The sequence below is a fragment of the Neopelma chrysocephalum genome, unplaced genomic scaffold, assembly GCF_003984885.1.
Source record: "Neopelma chrysocephalum unplaced genomic scaffold, ASM398488v2 Primary Assembly neopelma1_66, whole genome shotgun sequence".
Lineage (NCBI taxonomy): Eukaryota > Metazoa > Chordata > Aves > Passeriformes > Pipridae > Neopelma > Neopelma chrysocephalum.
The window spans coordinates 6,772,272-6,791,985 of NW_020897725.1; the positions used below are offsets into that span (position 1 = coordinate 6,772,272).

Here is a 19,714-nt window from a genome sequence, read left to right on the forward strand (position 1 = left end):
ATTTCCACCCATCTATTTGTGTACTAATGAAAAGTATTGCTCAATGGATTAAATCTCCTGTTAACCTCTGATAAGAAATATGATTTCTAATCACATTTGAGTATAAGTTGCTAATACTGTTAAGTGCTCTATCTCAAAAGATTTACATACAGCGTTAGAGCTGTGCATTATCTCAAGATAGTTAATTCCTTTTGGAAAGAAATTTGTGATGTTGTACTGCTAACTAAGATTTCAGTTAGAGACTTGGTTTTACAATAGTATAATCCTCAACCCACTTTAAACATTCAAGCATCGAATAACTAGATCTTTACGATGTTGCATATGAGAAAAGATGCCTGTGGCTACCTTCGCCAGACATGTTTGCAGGATTAAAGCAAGAGTGCAGTGGGGTGGTGCTAATTCTACTGGTTTCTACCAGTTTTTAGCCCTTTTTCAGGGGTTTAGATCAGTGTGAGCAGGATTCTAATTATGCTCTTCCAAATAAAATTTCCCCTGCATCTTCAAAAGCACTTTTGTATTATTTGATATTTGTAATTGTATTTGATTTTTCATGCATGTATATGCTTTGTCTAAGTGTTACTTAAATTTTATATTTTGTATGATCAAGAGACTAGACAAAATTTTTCTCAGGATGTTGGCCATGACAGCAGCGTATGTACAGAGGCATTTTCATCCTTCAGTGAGTTTAGGGACAACAAGATGACTGTGAAATGCAATTAACAAGATGGCTGGTACTGCCCTTGTGGAGCTCACTTCATGGTCAGGATTGTAACAGAGAGTCAAATTCCCTTGTTAAAAACTAAACCAAAACAAAAAGAACCCAGTCCATTTGTGATTCTGTCGGAAGACAAGAAAGTATTTCATAAGTTTCTTAGAAATTTACACTTCTCAGAAGTGAAAAGAGATAAAATAATGTACATTGTAAGATCTATTGCTGGGTCAGTATGCAGACAGCAGAATGCATAACTTATATGGCAGCATATAATAGTGTATATGGTCAGTACCAATATCTCAAATGCAGCCTCAGTTTACCAAATCCAGCTAATCAAAACAACCAATTAGTCAAAGATGTATTCTTGTCTCCAGAGTGAACTTTACTCTTGTGGAGACCTCATTAATGGGCTTTGGAGACCTGTAATGAGGGAGAGCTTAATTATTCAGATTCATCAGCTTCAAAGGTTTTGGATGATCCCACATAAGCCTGCTCAATCGGCATTCCAGAACATGTGCAACCTGTGTGTTTGACAAGTGGTCGTGGTTTGTTTATGCATGCACTTTAAGCTTAAATGCCATGATTTTCAGTAATGTTTTCCATTAACTGAAGAGGTCCTCTCTTCTAGACAACTGATTTTTAATGCTTATTTGAGAAGTTTCACTTTATATACTGCACGAGTTATTATTAATTATGTGTATAGTGCCACAACAGCACTGCCTGTTTACTATATAAAGATGTGTTCCCTCCCCCAGAATGCTTGAGATCCAAGATAAGTGAGACAATGAGAAAGCCATACAAGAAAAGGAGGGTGTGGAGTGAAACAAGAGACAGATAAGATGTAAAAAAAGAACCTGACAGATAGGCCTCTTGCAGGAGTAGTCTCTGTGAGCAGTTTGCCTGTGAGGACCTTCCGACTGCTGCCGCACCTGCCTTACGCGCGGTGCAACTCCATGGAATCACCCACTTCCCTCTGCTCAGGCAGCACTGCACTTGTTTTCCCAAAAATGTCCCTTTGCTTTTCTTGTGCCACCCCTTCATAAGAAACACTCTCCAGAAGGAAAGGAGCCCTGTAAAATGAATTTTCCTTCCTTCAAACCCCTTGTAATGACTTCTGTTGTAGAAACACCAGTAATCCCTGAACCAGTGCTAAACTAACACTAATAATATCTTTTTACTGATTAAAAGAAACTAAAAATGCTCTGTAAGTAAAAGCTGTATGCTCAGCTAATCTGTAGAAACAAACATGCTGCTTGTATACCATCACTCTCGCTCCACCATCTGTTTACTGCACATAACTATTATGTTTTGTCTTTAGTGAAGTGCTTCTTGGCTTTTAAACTTACACAGCTTAGCAGCTGAACACATAAACTTGTAGCAGTGAAAATTATGAAGAAGAAAAGTAGAAGGTGCTTTTGACAGAGAAGCAAGATTCTGTTCTGAACCTAAGCAAAACATATCCCAAAGTAGACAGCAGATTTGAAAATAGCACCAAAGAGGTACAAGAAGACTGAAAGTCGGAAAGAGGAAAGACATTTTTTTTCTTTTGACAGAGATCTGGGAATAACGAACCCAGCAGCTCCTCTTTTATGACATCTCCAGCCATCAGCATGAGCCAGTTTCCATTTCTAACCACCAAGTAGCTTTCTGTCTGGGGAAGACTGGGCAAAATTCTCATTGACTTTTATCAGTGAGATTCCCAGTGCAAAAGAGTGAACTCAGAGATGCCTGTGATCACAGAGAGCATATCAAAGTCAGAGTGCTGAGGAAATGACCTGCTCCTTCTTTTGAAGAGCTCTTCTGATGGATCAACCTCTATAGTCTTTTACAGAAAAGTAGGCTAAAGCTTTTGATGGAAAAGTATGAGTAGAAATATTAACCTGTTATTCTGTCTTCGACAAAATAATTCCACATCTAGGATTTAGCTAAATGTGTTGGGCTAAAAGAAGCTGTTGTAGACTTGGCTTGTTTTCCACCTTTGTTATAATTTCATTTATTTCATTGTTCTTGAGATGGCTGCAGTAGTTCTCCAGCAAAGTCTTGTCAGGGAAGATGCTTAGAGACCTATGGATGCTGCCAAGGCCAGGGAAAATATGGAGAATCTAGGTGTTCCAGAAAGAACTTAGGGACTGCTGCAAACAGTGCATCTTAGGTGTTCCACAGGAACAGCAGGAGAGGTACTGAAGCAACCACATATACATGCAAAGTAAATAGTTTGCTCTGCCACTGCATTAGCAAGGAAACCACTTCAAACAACTCTCTCTACCTAGGGAAAAATGTAGTAATAATAAGCAATAGCATAAGTCTCCACTCCTTGCCCCAGAGGTTGTCTACTAATTCTTAGGAGCCTTTGCACTCTGCAGGCTTCCTTTTTCTATCCTCATTTGTCACTGGAAAAATATTTGTATGGGTCAGAGACACAGTGCAATTCAGAAAAAAGTATTATTAGAGAAAAAATGAGCACTTCTCCAGTGAATCCCTTTATATATGAAAAGTAAACAACAAACAATTCCTCTTCTCTGAGGAAAACAGAAACTTGTTAAAGAAGCTAGACATCCCTCCTGCTTGTGAGTTGCTGGAAGCCCATTGTGCTGATGCTTCTGAAAGGGAACTGAATGCACTTGTGAGGGTTTTCTTCTCTTTCATTTCAAAAGCGTTTTCTGGTTTGAGATCTCCCCATAGCTAATTAAAACAAGAACACAGGGCGACATTAGTTATGCACCAGAGTGGGAGTCAGAAGATGTAAGTTCAGTTCCCAGCCCTGCCACCGACTTCCTGGGTGACCTTGGGTAAGGCTCTTGATGTTGATTTTCAAAAGACCTCTGGGGCCAAATTTTCATATTGAAGTTTGATTTTCAAAGGAGCTCAGTATCTACTGATTTCCATGATGTTGATTATGGCCAGAATTTCAAGCGAGCTCAGCAAGAAATATGCTGAGCTCATTTGAAAATCAGGCTCTTAATCTTCTTCTGCCTCAGTTTCTCATCTCTGACAGTGCTGGTAAAATATTTCCCTTGTCTGTCCTGATTGTTTAGGCTGTAGCTCTGCAATGCCAGAATTGTCTTTTCATGAATGTGTATAGTGTCTTGTACAATCTTGTTTGATCTCTGTTATGGTTTTTAGGCATTACTGTAATGGTTGTTACACCAGTGTTCTGTTTTAGAAAAAAAAGAAACTGTAATCAGAAGAAGGCTTAATTATTGTGTTTTTTTTTGGATCTGGGTGAAGATCTGTACTAATTTCTTTAGTTTACTTGGGAGGATGTCACGTGGAAAACATCAAAAGCTGTATTTAAAATCAGGATATGTATGTTAGCTGACTTCTCTCGTCCAGTAGGGACAGTTAATCTATCAGAGAAGCTGGTTAGATCAGTTCAGCATGATTTGATTTGGCAAGAGACATATTGACTGCCTCTTACTACCTTGTTATCCTTCAGCTGTTTACAGTCCAATTGTTCAATAATTTGCTGAAGAATATTTTCAGGCACTGAGTGGTGTGGAATTCCATGCACCTTCCTGCCTCCCTGGTTACTAATGTGATTCCGTTTGTAGTTCCTACTGCACCAGCTCTGTTTGCACTTTTCCCACACTTGCTTTCATGCTCTTGCAACATCTCGGAGCAACATAACATTCTCTGTTGGCAAAGGTATAGAGTGCTTCTTCGCTTCATAAATGCTGTTTGCTTCCCGGGACCCACTACAACCCATTCCTGAAATTCCAGATCAGCTTTGTCAGTGATAATCGAGCTCCTGGTTTCAAGCTCTGTGCTGTACAAGCTAGAGGCCAAATGTAGTAACCCAGGAATGCATGATTGCAAAGACTGTCACTTCCCAAGTAACTCTGCTTACTGCTAAATGACTGCCCTTTCCACATACCTGTGGGTGTCACTAATACGGTGACTCTTCCCTGTTAGGTTTGTCATAAATGGGTGGCCAGCACCTCAAGCAGCTGAAAGTTTGGAAGCAATCATTTCCTATGTTTACAAAACCAGCAAACCCTCACTGCTGTTTTCCAGATTCCCCTGTACTCCTTGGCTAGAAATAGTTATTATTCAAGTATGTGCCCTCTGAAGAGCCTTTTTGATACTTTATATGTTTTCCTTTATATGAAATGAGATGCTGTACCATGATCAGCTCTGCAATGAAAAAATTAGCAGGACACCTCTAGGAAGTGTATGGTTGCAGCAGTTTTTCAGTTAAGGCTGAGTGTGTTTTGTGATGGGGAGAGCTTAACTGTGCCACTTGTCTGTGACTAGCATTTTCTACTGTTGCATTTTTTAAAGGATAGAGTCCCTCTGTGGTCTTTACTGAAAGTGCTTTTCAGTTTCTTGATCTAACAAATAATTTTCCAAATTGTGTTCATGTTCTAGTATTGGCATGCATGCCATATCAAGGTAGTATTTGATCCCAAAGAACTGTTAATTGCCAGTGCTGGTATCTGCAAATAAAAGCTTGGAATCAGGGAAATACAGGTGGTTTGGTTTCAAGAGATCCTTAGAGATCATTTAGTTTCAATCCCCCTGCCATGGGCAAAATCAGGTTTTTCAAAGGTCCATCCAACACTTTCACGCATGGGGCATCCACAACTTCTCTGTTCCAGTGTCTTACCAACCCCATAGTAAAGAATGTCTTCCTCACACCCAATCTAAATCTATCCTCTTTCAGTTTAAAACCTCTGCCCCTTATCCTGTCCCTGCAGGCTCTGACAAAAAAAGTCTCTCTCCATCTTCCTTACAATCCTCCTTTATATATTGATTCAGTCCTTAAAGGTTTTCCATAATCCCTTCCAGTTACTGAAGCCCGTTCCCCCATATTTTTACTAGCTGTTGCCAAATGTATAGAAAAGGAGGAATCTTAGTTGCCTGTACAAACTAGAGAGCCCCAGTGACACTGAGCTAACCTAAATTCTGGGTTGCAAGGCTGTGCTTGATTTCTGATGTGAAAGGAACATTGACAAAAACAGGCTGTGCCTTATCTTCATTTATTGTGAAATGGTGATTCCTTAGCGTAGCTCTGTTGTCTTCAGTTTTGGTTTCCTTCCTTAATTAGTGCAGTTGGATTGTGTCACTTACATTAAACTGTTTATTTTCAGATATAAAACCTCGATCCTTCTCAGCATACATATATGTGTTTCTGCAAGAGCTGATGTGCCAACCAAAGAGCACAGGGGAAGTTAACAGTTTTTAAGGGGAGAACTATAATGTTATTCCATTCTGGTAATGACTATAAGTTAAAAATAGCGAGAGTGATGTTAACTCTTGTGCTAGAAAGATGAAGACTGTGCAGGATGCCATGTGATTTGACTATGTGTGCTCATTATCCCTATTATGAAGCACAAGTGACACTGCAACTGCTGTCCCATCAATTCAACATGAGCTTCCCTTGTTCTGCTTGTCCTGCTCTGCCATTCTTTTTTCTGCTGCTGTGTGCATCTGTGCTGAGAGTGTTCAAGTCCTCTCTCTGTCCCAGTTCTCTCCCCTATTAAACCTGATCTGGAGAGGAAAGTGTAGGCATAGAGACACCTTCTGGGTTTAAAAGACTTTGCCTAGTGCTTGACCTTAGTTAAGCCCCTCACAGTCTTCCTAGCACGCTTGCTATAAAGCACAGTCATTTCCAGATTGTCTGTTACCTGCACCACACAGAATGGCAAGGTGAAGTCTGAAATGCATGTTTTGCCATATAAGTGACACCAATAGAATGATAATAGTTTTCTGATGCATGTAGCATTAATGAAGATGCACTCTGCTAGTTATATTCCTGGCAAATGAGAATCTGAAGAAAGTGATTTAAAATAAATATCAATCAGGCTTAAAATTAACTACTAATTATCATCAGAAGCTACTAAGTTTCTGCAGTTATAATCCATGAGTATTTATAGCTCAGGGCTCTACTGTTAGATTTTTTTCTACTGACTGCCATTCAAGAAGCCTAATCTTATATCACAGGACAGGTTGAAAAAAATAACTGTTCAGCTGTTCCTAACCGATGAGAGCATTATGTTTAGCTGCACAAGCCCCTGTGACATTGTTTTGGAGGATGGTCTTTATGTTGGGATTAGAAACATTTTTTGTTTCTTTTAGGGAACAGTTTACCAAGGATAATTACAGTGAAGATCTGCTCAGGGTGCACAGCATAGTTCATGCAGAATGTCTTAGTGCATACACATGCAATATGTCACCCTGCCTTAACCTAAATGAAAACGTTGCAGTTTTATGGTTGAGCAATGGCAGATCTGTAAGTTCCTCTCTAAAAAAAAAAAAGAACAAAAAAACCAAACAAACAAACCCCCCCCAAACCAACAACTCAGTTTTATTTATTTTGTTTTTATATTAGTTATATGTTGAATTCTTTTTCTTTTCTCATGTAGTTCAGCAAGGTAGCATTATTTTATACATATGACTTACTAGAAAATGATCATGTGTTCTCTAGTGCAACTGTCTTCTCAAAATAAACAACTACATATTGTGCAATTACTAGAAGATACTGGTTTCTGTGTTATACTTTTTGCTTTTAGTGTGGAACTGATGCATTCACTAAAATGTATTTGGAAACTCTTCATAGCTTTAGTTACTTAGGGGCAAGGCAGTGTGGTCTAATGGTAAAGACAATGGTCTTGCACACACAGTGTGTTGGTGGTTTGGGACATATTCCTGCTCTTGCCTCAGTTTTCCACCAATGAAATGGTCATGGTAGTATAATAAACAACATGTTTGTGTTTAAGAGAAGAAGGAATTGGGTGTCAGTATTTCTACAAATGATTTGTTGCTTTAGGAAAATTCCTCTTCTAAGGAGTTTTTTGGGGCCGTGGGCTGGTGACCGAAGGCAGGAGCAGAGCAGGAGATGCTGCCCCAAGCAAGTGTCTGGAGCAGTGACAGGCTCTTCTTGCCCATCCCAGGGGCCATCTCAGTAGAGGCATTCCAGGCAGTGCAAAGCTAGAGAATTTAGAATAACTGGAGTGGTAAAGTTTATATGTAAAATACAGGGGGAAAAATTATTTCTATAGAAAAAGCTTGGAAAATGAACACAACTTCTCTCTTTATGCATCTTAATAATAAAGCTCCAAAAGGTTATGTGGATATATATAGTGCATCACTGCACACTGAATTATATTCACTTGATGTTATATTTCTAAATGAGGTAAATTCATTTTGGAAGGAGGTAAGAGTTTTAGAAAGCGCTCTGAAGGATTGAAATGCATCACTAAGAACAGAATTGCAAATGCTGTCTTCATTAATATTAATTTTGAAATAAAATATCTCACCTGAAAGTTTCTTTCAAGTGCTTTAACATCGGACTTTAGGGTGTGGAGAGAATAATATTTTGCTCCTATCATTTTGTTCTCACTTTTTCTTATTTGTACTCATGTCTTTATTTAAGAGTGATACTGTATATCTGTCTTTTCCTGGTAAAGAGAGACATATCCCTCTCTCCAGCTTCCCTTGAGTGAAAGGGGCAGTGAAACTGGTATTCTGTACTATAAACCTGCCCATACCCAAAGGTGACAGATTGCTCTTTCCTACGCTCTCTCTGCAGTTTCAAAAAGCTGCTGAGTCGGTGTCATCCTTGCCAATCACAAAATCAACCCATTAGTGTTCAGGGATTATAGCTTCATGTCGTCCCACTGTATAGCTCATAAATATTCCCGCCTGTTCCCCAACACATGACACACTCCACGCATCTGTGTTCACTACTCTCCTGGCACCAGGGCACATTATTTTAAGGTGTTTTTTAAGGTGTTTCCAGCAGAGCTGTTTAGGATAGGAAAACAATGAAGTCTCTGTCAAAAGGTCTTGTGAGGAGAATGTCAAGAGGCAGATTAAAATGATAATCTGAATTATAATTTTCTAGAGGTATGATCATTTGGGGTTGCTAGGGGCTTTTCTGCTCACTGATTCCATGGCAGCCTGTTGGATGGACTGCTACGGACCAACACTACCTCGTCCACTTGCCCGATCACTGCTCATTTTGGTTTCTGTCCCTCTGTTACCCTGCAACAGTTCTGTCCAGGAGTGTTTTCTAGCAGAAGCTTGTTCCACCTGAAAATCTGTCACCAGTTCACCATTTCAGAAGTGAATGACTACAAGAATGCACAAATGACATAGTGAAATGGGCAAAGTGACCCCCACCTGTAGAGGTGATGTTACCTTTTGTTAGGTACCTGATGTTACATGATGTTACCTTTTGTTCAGAGATGTCATAGATATGATTTCAGCTTGTAGAGAATACTTAGTGGACTGTTCTGAGAAAATTTGAGTGAAATTTACAGAACAGACCATCCAGGGACTGCTAGGGATTCGTGCATAAACAGATGTGGCTCCAAACCACTGTCAATACTGACAGCTGTCCTCTCACTCCTCCTGCCCAGGATTAACAGTGCCTTCCTCTAGTCCAGTGTGGAAGTGGATTAGGCTAAACAGCCAAAAGGCACTCCTAGTGCAGAACAGGAGCATCCACACACTGTGTTAATGCCAAGTAGTTAATGCATTCTGCATTCACACCCTCGCTTATTTTGCAACAGCTTCCCTGTGTAGGCAAGCCCTGCATGTTCATGTCATTTGATGGTTAGAATTGCATCAGTGACATTCCAGATTCTGACCACAATGTTAGTAATGGAAAGTGGTTCATCTTCTAATGAAATGGTACGCTTTTTTTTTTCTGGTTGCATCTTTTGCAACTTTTTCTTTCATGTGCCTGGAGTGAATTTCTTCATTTTTTAAATGTGTGTGATATTCTTCTCATCTCTTATACATGAAATGATGCTCTCCAAGCATGGAAATTGCCTTTATACATCCTACTGCATGAAGCAGTGATTGCTCAGCCTTTTTTCTTCTGAAGACCAGGAGAAAGCCCAAGTAATAAAAATGCTCTTTACATATACTTGCAATTTAGTAGCTTGTGTCTGATGTATTTTTTCCTCATAAGATATTCCAGTTTTCATCTTGCTTTGCTCGTGTCATCCCGAACGCTTTTGCTCCATTGTCACATGCCTGGCACACTCATGTAGACCTAGAGTTTCCTGGTCATTTAAACAGTCTGTTTATCAGTTCAGTTTATTTTCAGCAAGTCTTTGGTGCTTCACTTGCTTCTTAAGTTTACATGCCATCATGGGTGATGGTAGTTAGGATGGAAGAATATGGCCACCTTAGATTTTCAGAAATAGTGGCTTCTCTGAGCTTACTGATGACCCACCATGACATATGTTTAGGTAATCTTCATCTCCCCCAGGAGCTTCTTCAGATCGAGTCCAGGCTGCAGCTATGAGGAAACTGCAGTTTGAAATGTCATCCACAGGCTTTGAAGTGTGGATTTCTCATGTGTCTTTGCAATAACAGAGGGAGCAAGAAAGCTGCCTCTATGTTTGCCTACCAAACTGTTTGAGTTATGTGGTTTATAATCAAAGATATTCTTTCTGTTCACATTTCTAGATACAGCTCCCACTGCACAACAGTCTGAATTTCCCAAAATCTAAAGGCACAGTTAATGTCTTATGTCTCACTTTGAATAGTGAGTTGAAGGTTTTGCAGGGTACCTCTGGAGTTTGTTTTGTTGGAGTTTTTTTCCCCTAGGATTTGAAATCACATTTTATTTATTAATACATTAAACAGTAAATTATATCTAGCTGTAACTCTCTTTCCATCTCCTTCACTTACATTTTTGTAATGAGTGTCCCATAACATTTCCATCAAAAAGTTTGTTTTCATTGTAAAGTCATTCTGGAAAACCAGCGTCAAGCAGCTCTACCTGTTAGTGAAAGAATAAAATGGGAACAGTATTGCCATTTAGAATAGTGTATTTTAAAAGACCTGTGGCTTAGTGGGACAAAATACTGTAAAATATGCAAGTGCTGTGAATTTGATGACACTAAAGGAGTTTTTAGAGGATTGTTGCTTAGTGGAAAGGAGACTATCCTTTCCTTCCCCACCATTATGTAAAGGAACTAGCAATTTGCTAATTTGTTCATCTAATTTCTTTTTCACATTCCAGGAAAATAAGAATGGCTTATATTTACAGGAATGTCATTTTATTTTGGATTGACCAAATGCATATCTATACTTTTAACACAAGAGTTTGTAAAACAGGGCACATACAAGGCACTTGGCAGTAAATTACCAGCCAGTCACTTGGCCTGGGCAGGAACAAGTAAATTTGCAATTGCAATCTAGAGCAACATGTTAGAGGCCACCTTCCTTAGATCAACTTTGTATTGCAACACCAGCAAGTAATCAAATTGTAATGTACTTCAATGCAAAGCCTAGTTTGGCTTGGTTGGCAAATTAAACTATCGGATGCCTCTGGCAAAAGCAGAAAGCCTTTGAACTGTTTGACTGCAGCTGTAGCTTGCACATCTTATTTTCCCTCTTAAAAATCAAATTAAACTGTAACCTGCAGCTTCTGCAGTAATTTTCAAGGAAAATTAAACTGTTGCTAACCTTTCTAGCAAAGATAACTGTCTTTAATCAAGCTGAAAGGTCCAGGCCCAAATTCCCCTCTCTAAGTTTAGACAAACTCATTGGAGGAAAACTCCAGGGCTTATTAAAGGCAAAGATATTACCTGTGACTCAGGAAGTCCTTGGCCACAAATTGCTAGAGACTGGAAAGGTTTGCCAGGAAGGTATTCTGTGCTTCCCCTATTCTTTCACTTCTCCTGCAGCATTTACTGCAGATCCATCCCACAGGAAGGACACTGGACAGTTGTTGTGGTCTGCTTCTCTGGATCTGAAGACTAACCCAAATTCAGAGCAGTAATGGGCATGCTGACCTACTTTTAAGCATTGCCCAGGGTGGTCTTGGCAGTGTCAGATCCTTCCTTTCGATTTGTCCCTAGCCTTCCTCAACCCAGATGCCTTCTGACTCTCAGAGAACAACTCTTGGACGTGATGATGTCCTTCACCTCCCCCACCTTCCATTTTTTTCTGTGCCCTGCTGGCAGGAACATTTGGCATTTGATTTGCCCTCATAACATTCATGTTTTTCTTGGAGCTCTGAGAGAGAGGATTTTTCCCAGCCTGGATGAGTTGCTGTTATTTCTATGGAGTCAGCAGTACAATAGACCATCCTGGGAGCCGAGGCCTTGTCTGTCTGGTGGCTCAGGCTTACAAAGAGTCAGTCCCACATGCTTAACGTTACCTTTTGATTTCCAGGATTAGTGTCTGACTGGTGGCAGGTGAGAAGGCAGAACAGCCCAGCCCAAAAGGAAAGAAATCAATTAAGTTTACACTGCAACATGTATTCACTGAGGGCCAGGTTAGAGAAACAGGAATGGAGGAGAAGGCATTGCTGGCACTGGGAGCAGTGAGCAGACAGCAGTCTTGTGATCGTGGAAGTAACAATGTCAATGGAGAGTATCTTCCCTCTCATGTTTTTTTAACATGTATGCTATCCATGCTTAATATAAGTCACAATCTAGCAGTTAATGTCTCTGCACTGTGGTTTTCTTATTTTTAAAAGTTGGCTTAAAAGTTCTCAGTTTCTCTAAGCAGAGTAGGTAAAAACTGAGCTAAGGCATATTAGTCACAATATTATCAGGAGATGAAAGTGATAGAGATATAAAGTACTACCAGCTTTTAATTAAAATTGAATAAGTAAAAAAACAGTTGGCAGTTGCAGAATTCATTATGATGTGTTGCCAAAAATAGATACCTTTATGAGAATGCAGTTTTATTACAATAGTGGGCACTAATCAGCTGTAAACATCTTGCTGAGATAGCCAGATAGAAAATGTTACTAATACTCATAGCATGTCTCAATTGGCTGGAATGGAAAACTAGAAACTGTTAAGACATTTAAAATGTGATCTCTGACTACCAAAATAGAGGTATGCACTTCTGTTACTTATGGCAACATCTGAATTTCAGGAACAATAACAGTGTTTTCTGTGTCTGGTTTAAATTTGCAAGGAAAACTCAATTTTACCAAAATGTAACCTGGCTTAGCTGAAATACGCATGACCCAGTGTTTTTATTTCTTCTTTCTATAGAATAGTCAGGCTTGCAATTTAGATCCTCCAAACTTTTATACATTTCATTTGGTAAAAAATGCCTTTGCCCTTAATGGAAACATCTTCCAATATGAGTTTACATGTACAGATCTACAGTTTAGAGCACCTTACTGACCAGTTTGGGATGTATGTTTGCATCTTGTGTAATCTCTGCAAAATTTACTGTCACTGTAAAAATCACTCTCCTCTCTCCTCCTGTAATGTAGAACATCAAGCAATAACAACAAATCTGTGGGTGGTTTATCTGATTTATGCTAATTTGCTATTGACATGCTTGAGGTATCACTTGCATCATCCCAGTCTTGCATATTTATTATTAAAAATATTAGCTGCTTATGAAAAGGAAATATTTTAAATAATGATTCATTTGTGCTGTGATCACCTCTTGAAACCAGGGCCCCATTCTGGTAGACTGTATACAAAATCATTGCAAATGAAGTGCAACCTGAAGTGTTTCAGATAAGCTTGCAGCAAGAGGACAATTTGAATCCAGGAAGATTAATATACCCCACCTACAAGGAGCAGGTCTCAACTCATGGAATTTCAACCATTAAACATGAGGCTTCTAAATCACCTCCAAAGCCAGTATGGGAAAGAAGTTACCGCAGCCTGTGATTTAGCTCACATAATTTAAAGACCTGAAGCCTTCATGGGAGGCTTAAGCACCAGTATGTAAGCTTGAGCTTATATTTTCAAACTTGGAGGCTTCACCATAGTCTCCTAAATTCTTGTGTTGGTTCCTAAGTGAGCATACACGGAAGTGATGAGGGAAGTGGTGACTCCTTAGCAGTCAGAAGGTGCTGCACAAGGTGAATACTCTTCCCGAAAAAGCCACTTACGTGCCTAACTTATAGGGCGGAGCTTTAGAAGTAAAGTCACAGGCACAAGCCCCACACTTTAAAACTTCACCCACCTTCCTTGGGATCTAAATATTGATAAATAAATTATCCTTTGTAAGCAATCCCCTGTCCTAGATCTTGCTAGTGCTGATGCTTTCTGACATCACTGATTGACACGGTGCCCTGATACAGTGGAACTACATGCCAAGTTCATGGGCTGAAACAAAGTACAACATAGAAAAATGAGTTTCCAGATGTTTTCCACAGGAAAGATTAGAGCTGCAGTATGCCAAAATTTGCAGATATGTGGACTTAAGGAAATTCTCAATTTCTTGTTCTTTGTTGGCATTACTTATAGAAAAAAAATCAGCATGATATTTAAAGCATCCCATGCCAAAGCTGGTACCTACCAATATTTGCAATATTGCTTAGCCTTGCTGTCTCAGTGGGATTTCACTCATTGCTTTTTATTTCAAAACCTTCATTTAAAAAAACCCACTTTTTCCATCCAAAAGCTGTATTTACTTCAAATATTATGTCTTTATGGTAGAATAAACCTTATATATGAGCAATCTAAGATTAACATGTGACAGAGGTTTTTCTTCTGAAAACTGGTGACTGCCGCAATTCTATTTCTGGTGTCCATACCATTGCAGTTTTGGTATTTAATGTTAAATTGTGTCCACTTTTTCCTTCTGATTTGCAAGTGCTTGCCTTTGTTGGGGGGTCAGAAGGTATGTTAATATTCTTGGAGATTAAAGCCTTGAAATTATTATTGAATTAGACATTTGAGCTCCTTTTCCCCCAGAATCCACACCCTGTTGATTGAATGAGGCCTTAGTAACATACACAGAAATATCCATGATGCTTGCCTGAATATTCCCTTGGTATTTACAGAAGTAGAATCATAGAATTATAGAGTGGTTCAGGTTGGAAGGGACCTTAAAGATTCAACTCCAACACCTAGGGTCAGAATACCTGGGTTGGAAACATTCCAGAATGCTTTGAATATTGGAAAGGAAAGAAGGGCAAGCTCTGTTTAGGAGGAAGGAATAATCTGGAAATAGACCTGGCATACTGAGAGGTGCTGTGGTGGAGTGATGGCTGCAACACCAATGCCCAGAGTACCTCAGCCAGAGCTGTGCTGGCTCACAGGGCAGTGTGCTCAGTCCAGAACTGGGTGTGAGAGATTTTGGTTGCTCCACAAGTGGTGTCTGCTGTTATCATCTGGAAGGTGATGGTATTAGACAGGCATGCAGGACTGACCATAAGTTAGGAAACACTGGTCCTTAATAGTTGTGGAAGGCTGAATGCCAGGGATGCAAAGATCGGCTAATAGTGTGCAAAAGCAGCACAGGGAACCCAGGCTGAGACACTGTAGAAGGCAAATCATCAACTCTAAACCCTCCATGTTCACTTGTTTTTCTCACTCCTCACTTGGCAGTCAAAGCCAGCACAGACCACTGAAGGATGTCATCCTCTCTGAACTCTATGTTGCTACATTACAAACTAGCTTGTGTAGCCAGAAAGAAAAATGTTCTCTTACCTTGGGACACCTTGAGGACTGCACCCCAGGGCAGTGCTGCAAAAACATTGCAGAACTGCCCCAAAGGAATGGAAAGCTATGGCAGGTGTTAAATTTGCTGTTATTACCAGATAAGATTCAAAGACAAACAAACGCATTCAACTAAAATCCTAGATTTAAAATAACAGAGCGAAGTTAGAAGAATATAAACCAACATGTATACATTTCATTAAGGTTATACTTAGCTATATGTGTATCTGTATATCTATCTATCCATGTAGATATATATCTCTTCCTTACCTGCTCTTGTGTCTCAGCTTTTGACTCTGGCTGATAAGTTTCTGCATGGAATGCTGGACTGGTGTGCCCCTGGGTACACAGAGTTGCTTACACCTTGCTTTCTTCTTCGGGTAAAGGTGGGGACCTGCATCTCCTCTAGCTCAAGGTGTATTTATTCTTCTTTGTCTGCGCTTCATTCCCTGGCATTGTGCCATCGGATGTTTTCTGGGAGATGTCAGTATTTCATTCTGCCCCTCCCCCTTAAGGTTGCTTCAATAACATTTCTCTTGTCCATAACACTTTTTAGCTTTTGTTTTTCACTAATTATAGTCTCGTTAAAATACAGCAGCATCACTTACAAAATGATGTGTTATGATAAATAGTACAAATTCCTTTTAAAGTATAAACAATATAAACAGGCTATATAGTGTATATATATAGTATATGACACAAACACAAACTGATATTGAGGGTAGATCTGCCAGATCTCCTCCACTTCATCCTTTCTTAGATTTTGGGGACTCATCTGTGTGTTACTAGGTTTTGGTGAACTTGAACAGTGAATACCAAAGGCTTTGCACATCTTCAGGCCAGTTTGCTCTCCTTCCCAGCCCTCCTTTCTAGCATTGGCTGTAAATAACCACACACACACACACACACACACATACACAAAAGTGGTTACCATCTAAAAATCCGCATTTTTAAAAATACGTTATAATACAGTATTTCTTGCAGTGTCTTGTTCGTGGAGTGGTGCAAAAATACATTGTGGAATCTTAGATATCACTGTGGGAAAGAGCTTGGCAAATGTTGGATTTTATATGCTTATTTTAAGTATTAGCTATATTAAATACTAAATAATTTTTTTCTTGTTTCCCATTCTAGTTCGTCAGATATCAGATGATGATGATGAGACCATTGAACAAATCGATGAAGATATAGCTGTGACTCGGAGTCAGATGAACTTTATTTGTCCCATTACACAGGTAATGCTATCACCGCTACAAAAATCGACTGGGAAATAGTTATTTCATATTCTACATTGGTTGGTTTATTAAAAATCTGCAGTATCTATTAAAAAACAGGCAGTATAAATTAGAAGTGTTATCAGAGAAGAACAACATCACTGGGAAAAAAAGCCTAGTAAGTAGGAATGCAGTTTTCCAAGCAGGGCCTGATCTTGTAATTTGCTTGGAATGCCATGTATGAATGGCAAACACGCTTCCTGCTGTTTTACATAAAATCTCATAAGAAGCATTTTCATGGGCATTATCAGTTCCTTTAAATCAAACTTTATTGATTACAGATGGAAATGAGGAGGCCGGTGCGAAACAAGGTCTGTGGACATACTTACGAAGAAGAGGCCATTGTAGAAATTATCCAGTCTCGAAAGCAGAGAAAGAAAAAAGTCCGGTAAGCTAAAAAGAATGTGTGGAAAAGCTATTTGCTTTGCTGTGTAAGTGGAATTTTACTCCACTTGTTCTAGGAAACGTATGTGGATTGGCAAGGCTGCAGGAAGTAATACCTCAGCGTCTGCCCAAGTCTCAGTCTTCTCATTAGTACTGTACACGTGAAAGAGCTTTTCATTTTAATGAAAACAATGTGTAAGAAAATATTCAGAAATTGTGTGGGGAAGTTACAGCTGCTTGTGGTACCTGAACAACAGAAATAAAGAGATTTCATATAGCCATGAACAAAAAAGAGAACCTTCAGCTTCCTAAAATTTAGTTGCTGATTTTGTTCCCACTGCTTATGTAGCAAGTCCTGAAAATAATGAAAACAAACAAAACAAAAATCTCCTCTGTGCACCCTCTTTTGCAGTTATATTCCAATACACCTGAGAAATATTAAAACACCTAAGTGAGTGTGAAAGTGAGGCATATTAAACCACAACATTTTAGGTTGTACAGAATTTAAGAATGATCAGGCAGTGCAGTACAGATTGTGCAGTTCCTGCTATGATGCAGTTAAATAATTCTTTCTTTATATCATCAAAGCAGCCTGTCACTTTCCACATGGAACATATTTTTTTGAGTGAAAAGATGTAACAGTTGAATTTTTCAACCTCAAATTCTCCCTGGTAAGTTTAAAAACCAGGATGATTTTGACTTAAAGAAAAAAAGTTAAAAAAAAGAAAATAAAAATGTCTCAGACACTTTTTAGAGCACGTTGAGAGGACACACCATTTCATCATTAATTTCACATTTGTTTTTACACCCTTTATGCTGGAGCTTCATGCTTTGGGACTGATGACGTCGTGGAAACTTACCAGTTGTGGACTTTTAAATAAATGTGGAGTTTTCAGATCCTCAGGGTAAGGTCTCACAGTGACCAACAACCTGATTTCCCCAGAGATAATGCCACAGGCAGCTTATGTCTTCCATCCATTGCTCTGGCATTCATTTCTGTTGGACTCTATATAGTCCTCCATGGGGGTTATGAAGGTCGAGCGGAGTTTTATTCCACGCTCCTTCCCTGCAACAGGAAAGCCCTGCTATAAAATCAAGCATCAGTTGGGATGTCCAGCCACTACCTTAGTGTCATGATAGCTTGAAGTACCTTGCCTGAGTTATGAGGTCTAGGGAAAAAAGTGGAATGGGTGCAGTATCCTGGAAATAACAACAAAACCAACAACACGGATGGACAGAAACTTGGCTGGAAAAATGAGCAGGAGTTGAGAAACAACTCACAAGTTGGAGAGATGAAAGTGAGTGTTCTGGAGGATAGGGAGAAGCTAGGAAGCATGTGCTCAATAGCCTAAAACCATAACTAAAATACCTTCTGTGATACAGAACTGAATGTAGGTGTTCACATCTAAGTATTTCCCTGTGTTGTTAAATCCATCAGGAGAATGTCATGGTAGGAGAGATTGTTGTAGTGGATCAAAAGTTTTAGGACTGCTGAAAAACAAATAGCGTCACATGACTGAATTTTATTTTACCTTTTAAGAAATAAAAGCCTTGAGAAATTCTAGAGTTAAAATAATCATGTAAGCTGTACAACACCTAGCTTTAAAAGCTACCTTATACCTAAATGGAAGTTATTTGTGCAGTCTGAACACTGGCTTTTAGCTTGCAGCCTTACCACTTTTACAGCAGTTATTCCAGTGTGCTAGAAAAGCACACACACAGCAATATCACAGCTTCACTGTAGCTAAATTAAGGACTACTTGGTTTTCTCTGCCCAGTCTCACCGACCTGCTGTAATTTTAAACTTTTTTTTTTTTCTCATGAAAATGCAGTCACTTTTGAAAACCATCATCTGCTGTGGTGGGAAGGCAGGCCAGTGGATGCAACAAGTTCCCCATTTGAGTACCCCCTTCTCGTGGTGTTGCTACTTAGCTGTGCTCCTGCCAACAACACTCATGTGAAAGCAGGTGTCCTGATAGAGCAGAGCATGGTTACAGGGATCCTCGCTACCCTGACTCTGAAGTGAAAGCTGTTGCTCGCTCTGGAGACACAGAGTGGCTGTTTCCTCACACGTACTTTCCAGTTCAAATCCACAGGATCCTTCAGTGCCCTTGGCAGTGCAGTAGCTGCATGTCAGCCCTGCAGCTGATGTACACAAAGCCACCGGTGCTGTGCTGATAGACTCGTCATACATTCCTTTAGGCAACTCTTACGTCTCTCAGTTTGCTTAGTATTTTCCACTGCCTGGAAGGACATGCTAATACTTCATGCTTACAGGAAATGTGGGAAGCTTTCTGAGCACTTGTTATTCATTAATCTGGCAAGCTGTTGCTGTATTAAGGTGATAAATGGGAAAACTGAGGCACAGAGCAATTAAATGACTGGTCTATGACAAACACAGTAAGCTATGGACAAATCTGGAGTAAAAGTTGTGAGTACTGAGTGTAAATAAGTTCAGCACCTCAGAAAAAAGCTACTCTTAAGAGAGAAAAAATTCAGGAAAAGTGTTACTTCTGACTACAGGTTCCATCTGTGCGTGTTTGGGCCACTGCCAAAGGAAAATGACCTTTGGTCCCTGAATATCTTTCACCCTGCTTTCTTTATCTGGCTGTTTCAAGTAGTTGTAAGACATTTTGTATTTGATTATCATCTAGAGGCTGTTAATTTGACCCCATTTCTCCTTTCTGAGCTTTCACAGTTCCTAAAAGGTCAGGTTGATCTTTATACCAACTAGATAGTCCACTGATTCACCAGTTAGTCTTTGCAAGTCTCATTCTCTTTATCTGTTTTACTAAAAATAATTCCCCTATTTATCTGTTAGTGAAGATTATACTTCTCCACTGCAGATTAGTAAGGTAAGAGGTAGTTACCTGGAGCTTGTAGAGGACTGCGAAGAGAGAAAGCAGCACAGAAAGGTGTCCATGCAATGCTGATGTCATTGCTAATACAAGCAG

At 39.5% G+C, this 19,714-nt stretch overlaps 1 protein-coding gene across 6 annotated transcripts in view; it reads left to right on the forward strand.

Annotated features, from left to right (window-relative positions):
* The window catches only part of NSMCE2 (NSE2 (MMS21) homolog, SMC5-SMC6 complex SUMO ligase), a 131,826-nt gene that overhangs the window by 111,298 nt on the left and 814 nt on the right, over nucleotides 1-19,714 (forward strand). For all 6 annotated transcript variants that reach the window (XM_027684404.1, XM_027684402.1, XM_027684406.1 and 3 more), the window contains 2 exons: nucleotides 16,237-16,337; nucleotides 16,658-16,764. In XM_027684404.1, coding sequence (XP_027540205.1) covers nucleotides 16,237-16,337; nucleotides 16,658-16,764 — 208 coding nt within the window. The remainder of the gene's footprint in view (nucleotides 1-16,236; nucleotides 16,338-16,657; nucleotides 16,765-19,714) is intronic.